Below are 13,163 nucleotides of genomic sequence, written 5' to 3'. Positions count from 1 at the left end.
AGGGAAAAAAAGTGTGAACATGATGCTGGTTGTATCTGGTAAGTGGGCATCCCCAGTGAGATAGTTACCTGTTGTTGAATGTGTAAATGGCTAAGTAAATGAATTGTAGTTAATCCGATTTCAGTTATGAAGTCACTGAAGTAAAATTATCTAAACTCTCCCAAATAGGCTCATTAGTGTTGTGTGTAAAGAAAAGGCAAACAAAAACTTCAACAAAAGAGCTGAGCAAACCTGGTAAAATCTTGTCAAAAGGTCTGATTCCCATGGAATCCATGAAAGACTCCTGTAGTCTCCTGGGTTAGCTTAGTAACTTAGGCAAAGTTCAGACGTGAACTGGCTTACATAATATAACCATTTATATTTATAAATAGAACAATTAAATATAGAATTGTAATATGTATACAATTATAATAAAATTAAATAATTTAGATATTTATACATATAAATCAAATTAAATATATAATTTTAGTAAAAATTATAAATATAATTTTCAACTAATTGATGTTTACCATTTAAAGTGCCAAAGTGGACTAGATCAAGTTGATAAAAGCATTTTTTGTTTCTTAGCCAAGTACAAAAATCATACAGAACACATTTTAATTCTACCTAGGGACTTATAATCATTATTTTTAAACATCAGTTCTTGTAGTCTGCCTTTAGTGATATCCTGGACAGATCTGTGTTGCTCAGGATGCTGCAGACTGTTGCTCTTTTAAAATAGCCTTCTTTGAGTCTACTGTTTACAGTTTTTTGTTTGTTTTTGTTTTTTTTCTGTTTCATTTCTTGCCTTCAGTGACCACTCCTTTGTGGTGGTCAGTGCACTGCCTCTGGCTGGCGTCTGTCCTGCAGTCTCCCTGCCCTATCTAATTTCCCATGTGCCTGTTGTGGAATGGGAAGCCAGTTAAGTAAACTCACAGTGTTGGATGTAAAGTACAGGCAAGTGGTCCCTGAGTAGGGGTGCAGTCAGTCCTTTAAGCATATAGGAACGCTAGTGAATGCACCATTTGTCTATTTAGGATCCTCTTTCACGCAACATCTGGGAGATCGGGGGGGTGAGGTGACCAGAAAAAAAATGGTGTGGGGTTAACTGGTTTTGGATAAAGATATTCATATTTTTACCACAGCATTCCTGAATGGCTGGAATTTTGGGAGAAAGATCCAGTGGAGATTCTCTTGGATCTGGGGTTTGGTGCCGATGAGCCAGACATCTGCACGCAAATCCCAGCCAGATTCCTTGGTTGTGGCTCAGCAGCCAGAGGGATCAACATCCGTGTTTTTCTTGAAGCTCAAAAGCAGCGCATGGACATTGAGAACCCCAACTTGTACGGTAAGTGAGGTCCCCATGGCATTTGCATCTCAGCATTGGCAATGAGTGGGCAGGTGGGCCACAGTGTAGGCGAGGAGATTGTGTGAAGTAGCACGCAAACCCTCTATTACAGTGACTTCACACACAAAAGATGAATTTCTTGGTCATCCTATATGTCCAGTGGGAGTTGGTGTGTATGTTCGGGAGAGAAAGGAGTATCTATTTGCTCCATGTTGTCCTCACTCAGGAATACGGCCTCTAATCTGGAACCTCACTAGTTGCAATAATAAAGAAAGGTAGAAATGGAAAATGATACTCAGCTCTTCAATCTTCTGGTCCTAACTTACACACAGCAGGTCTTGTTCACACTTCATTGGCCAAAATAAGTCACATGGCCACACCTAACTCCAAGTGAGTGGGAATGTACAACCCCAACAATTGCCCAGAAGGAGGAAAGCTGGTAGTAATGGTGGGAAGCACTAATATATACCATAGCCACACACCCAGGAGACAGAGAAACTGGAATCTGACAAAGATTACCATGAATGATTAGGTGAAACCCTAATTTCCTCATTTCTGAGATTTAGAACACTATCGTTTATACCTTGAGCTGTAAGTGATAGTTATTAATCTGCCGTGCCTCCTGATTTACTGTGTCTAAACCTTATAGTTAATCACGCATGTTGCTATATTTCTTCAGCTGGTGATCAATGTAATCGTATAATCCTTTTCTCTAGGACATTACCAAGGATGTTCTTGGGGGTGTCTGTACTGTGCTCAAACAGTTTTGGGGAAAGATGCTTTGCAGCTCAATAGGTTTATTTACTGCAGGATTGATTTAATATGCTAAGGTGCACTTTCAGTCTCCTAGATGGGATGCAGTGCAGCATTTTAAAACCACTTAAATACAAAAGACCTCTTGGAGAAGCATTGAGGAAGACCTTCCCACATAAATACAAAAGGCATCTTGGAGAAGCATTGAGGAAGATCTTGTCTATAGTACACAGTTTGAGGAATTCCAGAGGGGGGAACTGACAAAATTCTGATTATCAAATAAATTATTTTAAATAAATAAATTCACTAAAAGGAAAGTCATGAGAGACAAAGTGTTTTTCTCAAGCAATGATCTGGAAGAGGGACTTTACTTGGAGTTCTCATTTTAGCTCCTGTTTCTCCCATTTTCATATGGGTAAAATGGTCCCAAACTTCAGGAATGATATTTTCTTTTAAATGAGTATGTAAAGCCGAAGGTGTTGAAATGCAGTATTTCTTTACTTTTTAGACACAATTAATGTTGTTCTTTGTATCTCCTCTTGCAAGCAGCACAGAGATGCAAATTCTTTGATCATTCCTTTATTTCAGGAGAACAACGTCATTTACCAATATTTGAATAGCATTTGAGCTGCTATGAAGTAAATATTTCACAAAAGAAATTGAGATATGGATTACAGAGAAATTAGGAGTTGGTCCCTGATTCTGTGATCTCTGGTGCACTCTTATTTCTACAACAAAACCTTTGATTCAGGGAAAAAGAGAAGGTCAAATATAAAACAACCAATAATAAAGCTAGTTGGCAGATAGAATGGAAAATTGTATCTCATTCAAAGTCAACACAAACGTTTAAACTTGGGAAATGAGAATCAATTAGTCCGTTGTTCAATTTACCCAAAGGCAAAAATAAAAGAAAACACTTATCTGACGCTTCAGACTATTGTGTTCTCTGAATTGACTTAACCAATTAAATTGGTAGGTTTTTGTCTTAGTCTAAATATAAAAACCCACCATGGACGGATGTAAAGCAATCATAAAAGTTGAATTATCATTCAGTTGTACCCTCTGGATCACAAAAGAGATTTAGTTTCAACTACAGCTTCATGTAATCAGAATTATCCTAAAACATACGAACCCCACAGTTCCTATAGGTCTTGGAAAAATATCACAGTCCTCTGGGAGAAATCTGTCACTTCTTTTTGGAGTAGAAGGATGATTAGTCAATACTTCTTTTAGGTAAAAGAAACAGGTAGGCACTGGCTCATGAGAGTCAGGGACATTGCTGTGATGGTGCAAACACAACAAAAGACAACATCCTTGCCTACCTATGTGGTCCTTGACCTTCGCTGAGTTATGCAACCTTACATGCTATCACTGTGATTAAGAGGAGGCTGGGTAATAAAAACAAAATATTCCATTTGTATTACAATGGTTTTATTATCTTGAGATACCAAAAATATTTTCCATGTTTTTTTTTTTTTTCAAACTGGCAATATGTTCTCACTTTAGCCCTGCTGCATTAGGTCTCTTCCACATGCTAATTAAGTCAATACTGTACTTGCATATGGCCCAGATCATCCAGAAAGGCTTAACAAGTTGATGAGCTGGTTTGTTTTGAAGGGCAAATGGGTTTTTACATTAATGACTATCTTCTCTGGAAAGACTGAGGAGAATATATTCCCTTCCTAAGTCTTGCTCATTTATAATCATTATTTTAACAACTGATACTTACATGGCATTGTGTCTTCACAGTTTTGCTTTAGTGACCACGACAGATGTGAAAAATACATGAGAGATGAAAAGGCTGGCCATTTACTATGTGCCTGGCATGGCTCTAGCACTGTTTAGCTCTTAGTTATTTTATTCTGAGCTCAAACATCCAGTGAATGGTTGACCTGGGATTTGGATCCAGGCCTTCCAACTCTATATGCCATGATCTTTCCACACTCTAAGGTGACAGTTTGGATATGGATGATGTAAGTGATGGTAGGAATATACATCACATAGAGTCATGGAGGAATATTCAGGTAGCCTCATGTTGATAGCACTGGGTTCACTCTTTAATATATGTTAGTATACAGATTCACCAATGCCTACAGTTTTTAATACCTAACATAAAAACTATAGGCATATATTAATCTATATAATTATGTGTCTTCAACTAAATATAAAAGCTGTTCACTTTCCCCACAACACAGCAAAATCTTATTGCATAGGGAAATCATCTCCATAATAGTAATGGCATATACTGAGAAAAACTTCAGTTTCAAGAGCCTAATGTCCTTCCTATCTTGAAAATTTCATTTTAACTGAGTCTTCAGTTTTTACTACATGAATACAGTTTCAGCAAAAAGACCCAGTCTAAAACTTTCTTGTTTCTTGTGTTGTGCAGGCCGTTTCCGACAGCTGGAAATCCTGGACCATGTGACCCATGCCTTCTCATCTTTGCTGAATGATGTCAGCATCCTGCCAAACAGAGCTGAAAAGAAAGCTGGAGGAGAGAGTGTGCAAAGAACCTCAGTGAGTGCCACCAAAGAGCATCGAAGAAGGATGGGTAAACTTATAAGGAGAGCTTCAAAACAGAACATCAGGAGGGATTGTTACCCAGAGGCATCAGAGTCCTTCAAGATGAAAGATGAAGTTTTTATCCCCTTTACAAAACCATGGGAGTGTGGAGCAGAGCTAGCAGCAACCTCAATCAAGCACAAGCAAAATCATTTGTCTCTGTCAGTAGAACATCAGTCTCTCCAAGCCTGTGATGATTTGCTACCTTATCCTCCCCGCGATCTTCTGGGCAAGCAATGGCCTTGCTCATCTATGCCAGCCAAGCAGATTGCTCCTTCCTGTGTGTCTGAGGGGTCAGTCAAGGGCAAAACTCAGAAGGAGAACTTATTTCAGACTAACAAGCTCAAGTGCTTCTCTCGTCTTGCGGGTAAAGGACCAGACTCGTTTGAAATGGAAGAGGTCAGTGTTGCACCAACGTGCCCAACCTCCTAAGGGAAATAACCTTCACTATGGCACCCTTGTTTTCCAGACTTCATTTCACCACTTCATCTTTTAATCCCTCAGCATTACATCTTAGTGTTCTGAGTCAGTTTAGTGATTTAAAGTCATTCTAGTTGCTTTTGTTGGAAATAAACTAGTAGGAAACCAGCCTTTGCTTGCTCCAATGTCTTTCCTTTTTCTTGCTCACAGTTGAATCCATAGGTCATTTCTGACTTTGCTTTTGCTTAATTGTTTTATGTACCTGTATGTGTGCTTTTTATCTACTCTCTGACTTTTCATGTTTTATTTTCTTCAAGGATCAGTTCAACTACTTCCCACTCAGTGAAACTTACCTTGACCACTTCTTCTCTGTGTTCTCATGGCTTTAGCAGTGTGAGCTCGTTATGTCAGAGATTGAGTGTGTGTCAGTGCTGTCTCCCCAAAAAATTCTCAGCTCCTTTAGGGCCGGGGATGTGTGTTGGAAATAATTTCCCCCACAATGCCTAACACAGGGCCTCAGACAAAGCAGTATGGATTTGGGTATGGTCTTGATTTTAGGGTGTTAGTATGATGTTTATTTGTTTGCTTTGGGATGTATTGATTTTCACATAGCTTGACCTTCATTTCACACACGTTTTTTGCTCATCCATCCCTACCTTCATTCATTTACACTAGTTTTTATCTTCACTTAGATGACATTCTCACTTGTACATCTCAGAGTTGTTTTTTTTTTTTCCCCAAAAAAATACATATACATGTCTGCTTATCTGTCTATTCATAATGGCAGCTAGGATTGGGAGTTAACTTGTTGTTAACTCTGTTATTTAGTATAATTACAAATAAGTCGTTATAAAGGAGGAACAAGGCTTTTCTCTCCTTTCATCTAAATTATCTAAAAGTAGGGCAGGATATTTACATGCCAATTCCAAAGTGGGCTTACTTCTCTGTTGAGCCCTCTATGTGCCAGGCACAGAAACGGTAACAGAATCTGCCTTGAAAAGGGAGCTACAGAGAAGTGGCAGGGATGGGCACTGACATCAGAAGATGGTAGGCACAGAGACAGCACTACCGATACACTTTACATCACTACACAGACATATTGTCGGGTATTCCAGGAGCAAGTAAAGGCATTCTTAGCCAGCCTGGGGCTGAGAGGATAAAGAAATTTGTAGAAAGTAAGGCTTAATCACAATTTAAAAGAATAGGATGGAGTCAGGTGAATATGCCTATTGGCATAGCTGCATCCCACAAAGATATAAAAATTATTTTAAAATAAGTAGATGTCAAGGTTCCTAATATCTATGTATGTGTATGTATGTTTGTGTACATATATGCCTTGTATAAAAATTAAAGAACCTTAAAATGTTAAACTGAATTTAAGTAGTAGCATTAAAATGAATAACAATAATAAAAAGAGGAAAAGAAATACCTTTGGTCAAATGCCCTGATTTGAGGATAAACTGAGAAGGCACTAAAAAAAAGAATTTTTTAAAACTTAATCTTGCAAAGATTATTTAATTACCAAGCCAATAGTTAAATTACTATAAAGAATGTCAAGTCGGCCAGGAGCTGTGGCTCACGCCTGTAATACCAACAGTTTGGGAGGCAGAGGCAGGTGGATCACCTAAGGTCAGGAATTTGAGACCAGCCTGGCCAACCTGGTGAAACCCTGTCTCTACCAAAAATACAAAAACAAAAACTAGGTGAGCATGGTGGAGGGTGCCTGCAATTCCAGCTACTGGGGAGGCTGAGGCAGGAGAATCACTTGAACCTGGGAAGCGGAGGTTGCAGTGAGCTGAGATGGCAACACTGCACTCCAGCCTGGACAAGAGTGAAACTCTGTCTCAAAAAAATAAAAATAAAAATAAAAAATAAATAAAAGGTAAAAGAATGTCAAGTCAACCTGCTATTAGCTAGGATCCAAACAAAAAGTGTCACCAGACTCCAACCCATTGTCAAGCCTCATCAGACTCTATTGTCCCTGAAGGTTCTTCTGCTTCAAACTAGACTGATTTAGAGAAAAATAATATTCCTAGTATGCCATTGAAATTTCAGAGGAAAGGAATAGACAAACATCAAATTTATCAAATTTGATAAATTTTATATAAATAAATAAGAAAAGAATGTTAGTCCTTGATTGGTATACTTTCAAGAATTTTTAACTTACGATTATTCAAGAAAATACTACATATTAGTATATATTTGGGAAGAGAGTAGAAACACACTCAACACCAAAATAAAGAAAGCAAATTCACATGTTTCTTTGGCACGTAGTAGGTACTTAGTAAATATTTGTTAATTGAGTAAACATCCAAAGAATTTGACAATATTGATTTAATGTAAGGATGACTTTCATAGGAAAACAAAATATTCTGTCAAATTTCACAGCCATCTTGGTGTTTTTATGTTCTACGATTTGTGTGTGTGAGAGACTGTGTGTGTATGTAAGGCAGAGATAGTCCTAAAAATGATAAAAAAGAAACACACTACTTGAATTTCATTTTTAATAAAAAGTGCATATAAAATATTACATTCTCACTGGGGAAAAAAATACTTGTTTCACTCAATACCAGTGCATGAGTAAATGAAGCTTGGGTAGATTGTATCTTAAACAGAAACCAATGCCAGATTTAATATTTATTTTTCAATGTCAAATTTTAAAATCCAATTATAAGAAATGAAAAATATGTGTGAAATTGGCAGATTTTCATGGCATTTAAAACAAGAGCCAATGTACTTAAATATCTAGCTATCAGAATTTCAAGTACGATTGGCCAAATTTTGCCTCCAGATCAACCAATGATGCTTTCCCTAAAGTTGTACTAAGAGCTGAATTTGGCAATGTTTGTCTCACTTCTCAAAAGTATAATTTCAACAAAATTGTGCATAGATTTTTTAATGGAAAAATCAACATTTTTTTGTTTAATTTTACTTAGTAAAATTAAGTCAGCCCCTCTCTTTTTAAATTCCCAAATACATTAAGTGAATTTGATACTTGTAAAATTTGTGCAATGTAAACTCAAGGTAGGATGCTTCTTCATATTCATAATAAATAAATTTTAGCTTTCCCTCCTGTTTGCATATAAGCATCCTATTCTCTAAAAGTCACATGTGAGAACATTAATCATATTATTAAACAATCCCAGTCAACATCTTGATTAGGTGGGGAATATTTCAAAAGCTATAACTATTTCTTTATTTTATTTTTTATTAATTAATAAGTTTGGCTCAGGTGGAATAACCCAGGAATACACATGGCTTTCATTTGAAATGAATGGGGCTTTTCCTTTTTTTTTCAAAAGACAAACATGTGCTTCACATTGCCCTAAGTGGATTTTTCTCCATGATAATGGTCATAGCCAAAACTTTTTATTACATTTGAAAACGCATATGACACTCACTGATTTGAGTTACCAACACTAGTGAAAATAATGCTAAGAGTATGTCTAATAGATTACAAGTATAAAGTAACTTATTTGAAAAAAAGATATGAAGGATTAAAAAGAGAGATTAAAAATTTTTTCTTATTACAGTTGCATTATATCCTCATGGTCCCAGTCTATTCCTGGGTTAGAGTCATTTTTGGCCATATGTACCACAGTGTTTAATATGTTTATGTTCTTTGATTCAGCTTTCAGTACTCAAATATCAATTCCAAATAAGTAATATGACATGTAGATACAGATTTATGAACAAGAATATTCACCTCATCATTATTTCTAATTGCAAAATTTAGAAAACATTTCAAGAGTGGGAGAATTGTTAAGTAAACTAATGTACTTCCTGAGAACAGCCTCTTGTCCTGTCATTAAATATGTTTTCAGAGAAATTTTATGATGTGGAATAAAAATTCCTGCTTCAAATTTTTGAGCGAAAAATTTGACTACATGACAATATCCAGAATAAATGTATATAAAAGAAAACTTTCAAAGAAATACTCCAAAATGTTTTTGGAGTAACAGCAACTGTTTTCTTATCTTCTTTTTATTTTTTGGAGAGATGGGGTCTCACTATATTGCCCAGGCTGGTTTTAACCACCTGGCTTCAAGTGATTCTCCCACCTTGACCTCCCAAATTGTTGAGATTACAGGCATGAGCTATCAAGCCCAGCCCTGTTTTTTTTACCTTCTTTTTCTATGTATCATGTTTCTATAATTAGCTGTATTGCTATTTTAGAAGTAATATGCATTATTTTGTTTAATGATAACTTTATTTTCATCAATACAGAAATATTCATTAATTTCTTTAAAAATTTCAAAAATACATTTTGTTCTAGCAAGTTGGAAACTAAAATTTTTAAAAATGTCTAAGCATTATATAGCAACTAAATTTTCTGAATTACTTTCCATAAATTTATCAAGCCCTAATTAGCTTTCTCCAAATACACTTAAAGTTCTTTGGAAGGCAAAAACAATCTAGAATAGAAATATTATTATTTAAATGTCTTTCAAATGTACAACTTCCAGAAGCATTGATCAACCCATCCAGATGTGATCTTCCCCTTTCCTCAACTTCTTTAATTCTTTGAATCTTTATCACGGGTACCTTGTCCCCGCTACCTCCTCCCAGCAGACTGTAAGTTATTTCAGTTCAGGATCTCATGTTTATCCCTCTTATCAGTTGCCAGTCTCATTACATATTGATTAAAATAAGTGAATTTATTTGACAAAATTTCTAATGACATTGATGCATTTTGATATCTTAGGTCCAGAGCTTTGAAGAAGAGACTGGTAATCCTCTTGACATGACTTCAGGAACTGTAGGTAAGAATTCATCAAGGTGTGTGATCTCATTAGTGGTCTTTCAGAACGTAAATAACTGGTATTTAAATTTCTTAACGTGTACAGAGTTTAAATTACCTGTAGAAGATACTCTACATTCATGCATCTTCTGAGATATTAAAAGCCTACTGGTAGGCCAGGCGTGGTGAGTCATGCCTGTAATCTCAGCACTTTGGAGGCCGAGACGTGGGAATCGCCTGAGGTCGGGAGTTCAAGGCCAGCCTGGCCAACATGGCAAAACCCCACCTCTACTAAAGATACAAAAAAATTAGCTGGCACAGTGGTGTGCACCTATAATCCCAGCTATTTGAGAGGCTGAGGCAGGAGAATTGCTTGAACCCGGGAGACGGAGGTTGCAGTGAGCTGAAATCATACCACTGCACTCTAGCCTGGGCAACAAGAGCAAAACTCCATCTCAAAAAACAAAACAAAACAAAACAAAAAACTACTGGCAATGCAAATGTACATGTAAATTTTAAAAGACCACAGAAACATTCAATATCCCTGGGGCTAATGGTATGTGTGGCTTGTCTGACACTAACTCTATACGATCTGACTACCATAGTGGAATGAATTTCATGGGACTGAGCCTGACTGTGGGGAGGCGGGTACTTTTTCACTCCTTCCACCAACTGCTTCATAGTGTACACACCGTTTCATTTAACTGGGTCTCAGTTTTTCCATCTGAAATAAAGAAATAAGTGCAGATAATTTTAAGTTCTCTGCTAGCCCTTGCATTCTGCATTTTGTATAATCTTAATGTTAAACTCTCAGTGGACAGAGGTTCCCTAGATGTAGCTTTGCAAGTTTTCTCTCAGAATGATGCTTTAACATCCTAAACAAGAGAGAAGGAAACCCTTCTCTATTCCTGGTTTTTATTCCCCCATTCAGTTGTCACTGTGATTCAGCATTTCCATGGCCCTATAAGGCAGTTAGAAGTAGGCACAATTAGTCCAGCAAAATACAGCAGACGAAGCTCATGCATTTCCTGGAAGAAAATATGCAAATTTTTAATTTAATTTAGTGCTGTGTCAAACACATCTTTTTCATTACAAAGTGTATGTATGGGCCTCATTTTGCTAAATGCTGTTTAGAAATTATGCATTAGTAATTATAGGGTCCTGCTGATTACATAAATTGTTATCCTGCTCTTCGAAGTAATTACCACATAACCTGCATTGAGGCTTATAAGACAAAAATAAGCATCTGTTTTCCATCTAATTGAATGCTTCTCAATGAAGCTGGAGGTCCCCTTGCCAACAGGAATTGCCTTCTTTGACATTCTATTAAGAGGTCAATTAATACCATGCAAGTCGCCCCAATCATTCCAAAAAATTATTTGGGAAGTTAGACAAAAATTACTAATCTACATTTCATCTCGAATTGAGAGAGCAAAGTAAGGTAGGTGAAGGAGAGCCTAATGGATAAAATCTGAATTATAGTACAGCAAATGTGATTTTGTTACTTTCGATAATAGTGTTGTTAACCAAAACAAACATAAGACTCAGAATAAATATGTAAAATTCGTTCAATTAATGGGAAAAGGAAATTATCATATATATGTGATAACTGTATGTGTAATCACTTTGAGATATTGTATACACGCATTTTTTTCCTCAAAGTATAAAACAATTACTTCATTTTAAAGATGAAAGCACATGGACTATTTTGACCAAAATATTATAGCAGTAGTGATGCTGTGCTAGTTTCAGCACCACTCACTCAGCTGCTTCCCGGCTCTTGAGATATTTCCTCTTGGAACATTCCCTCTGGGAATGCAGCCCGTATGTTGTGCGAAGCCCAAGTGACATGAGGAAGCCACACGTGGACTCTCTGGTGGACAGTGCTGCATGAGCTCCACGTGAATACCATCTTTGATGTCCGGCCCCAACTTTCAGATGACTCTAGCCCAGGTGTCATCTGATGCAACTACATGAGAGAATCCAAGAGAAAACCACAGTGAGCTGGCCAGCCCACAGAATCAGGAGATAGCAAATTGTTGTTTTAAACACATAGGTGAAGGTACATGATGAACTCTTCAAATACCTTTAAAATGTGTTAAAAACCAGTATTAAGACTGTATTGCCTCTGCTCATGTGCAATACTGTGCATACTAGCAGAAAGATTATATTTAAGCATTTCCTAATTGAATGTGAACAAATTGACTTTATATAGAAAATTGGGACCCAAGGCCACAAATATACTATCCTCCCTGAGTCCCCTAAAAATAAAATGTCACTTAAATGACAGGGGAATATAAGGAAAAAAAGGAAATATGTAATAGTGCTACTTAAAAGGAAGAAGAGGAGGAGAAGTCTATCATTCATATTCTATAAGACTAGGACTTTGTGTGGGATTTATTGTGGACGAAGTTGCAGACAATTCTAGGTAAAGAGCCCACCTAAGGATTAAAAAGATGAGTCTACTGCAGGACTATACTAACATGGTAAGGTAAAAATTTCCAAGAGAATCTCACTTAGTTATCAACTTGGATAAGATATGCCTTCCCTGCCACCTTATAAAATCATCAAACCAAGCAAAATTATAAGATTTAGCAGTTCAAAAATCAGAAGTTATTCAGAATAAATGTCCACTAAAAAAATGATTACAAAGAAACATGACAAATCATCAGGAATTACTATTCTCAGTGAGTTGTATGAGGACATGGCATCTATGTAAGAGAAGCATCTCCAATGAGTAGATTCCTTTCAGATAAAACATACAAAGCTTGATTCTGTTTCTGATGCTAAGTAATTCCTAACGAGCCAACCCTCCCACAGAGAATAATCATAAACTCTGGACAAAATATTTTTAAAACTCCTGCATAAAGGCACTGAAGAGTGACCAAAAGTGAACAGAGAGTGGAGGGGGTTTCAACACATAGAAGGAAGGAATGGCACTGGGTGAGTGTCCTGTTTTTTAAAAGCTTTTTAGCTTCAGGGAAGGCTCCAGTTGACACTGTCCTAAAACTCTAATAGAAAGTAGCAGTATTGGCCACGTATAGTGGCTCATGCCTGTGATTCCAGCACTTTGGGAGGCTGAGGTGAGTGGATCACTTGAGGTCAGGATTTCTATACCAGCCTGGCCAAATGGTGAAACTCTGTCTCTACTAAAAATACAAAAATTAGCCAGGCATGGTGGTGGGTGCCTGTAATTCCAGCTACTGGAGGCTGAGGCAGGAGAATTGCTTGAACCTGGGAGGCAGAGGTTGTGGTGAGCCTTGATTGTGTCAGCTGCACTCCAGCCTGGGCAACAGAGTGATACTCCATCTCAAAAAAAATAAAATAAAAAGTAGCAGTCTTACTAGTTAAAAAAAAAAA

At 37.0% G+C, this 13,163-nt stretch overlaps 1 protein-coding gene across 1 annotated transcript in view; it reads left to right on the top strand.

Annotated features, from left to right (window-relative positions):
• Positions 1-13,163, top strand: part of ITPRID1 (ITPR interacting domain containing 1) — a 134,664-nt gene that overhangs the window by 66,551 nt on the left and 54,950 nt on the right. The window contains exons 7-9 of the mRNA XM_025380205.1: positions 1,125-1,327; positions 4,470-5,041; positions 9,768-9,825. Coding sequence (XP_025235990.1) covers positions 1,125-1,327; positions 4,470-5,041; positions 9,768-9,825 — 833 coding nt within the window. The remainder of the gene's footprint in view (positions 1-1,124; positions 1,328-4,469; positions 5,042-9,767; positions 9,826-13,163) is intronic.

Source organism: Theropithecus gelada, chromosome 3 (assembly GCF_003255815.1).
Source record: "Theropithecus gelada isolate Dixy chromosome 3, Tgel_1.0, whole genome shotgun sequence".
Lineage (NCBI taxonomy): Eukaryota > Metazoa > Chordata > Mammalia > Primates > Cercopithecidae > Theropithecus > Theropithecus gelada.
This window is presented reverse-complemented; position numbering and strand designations above follow the sequence as displayed.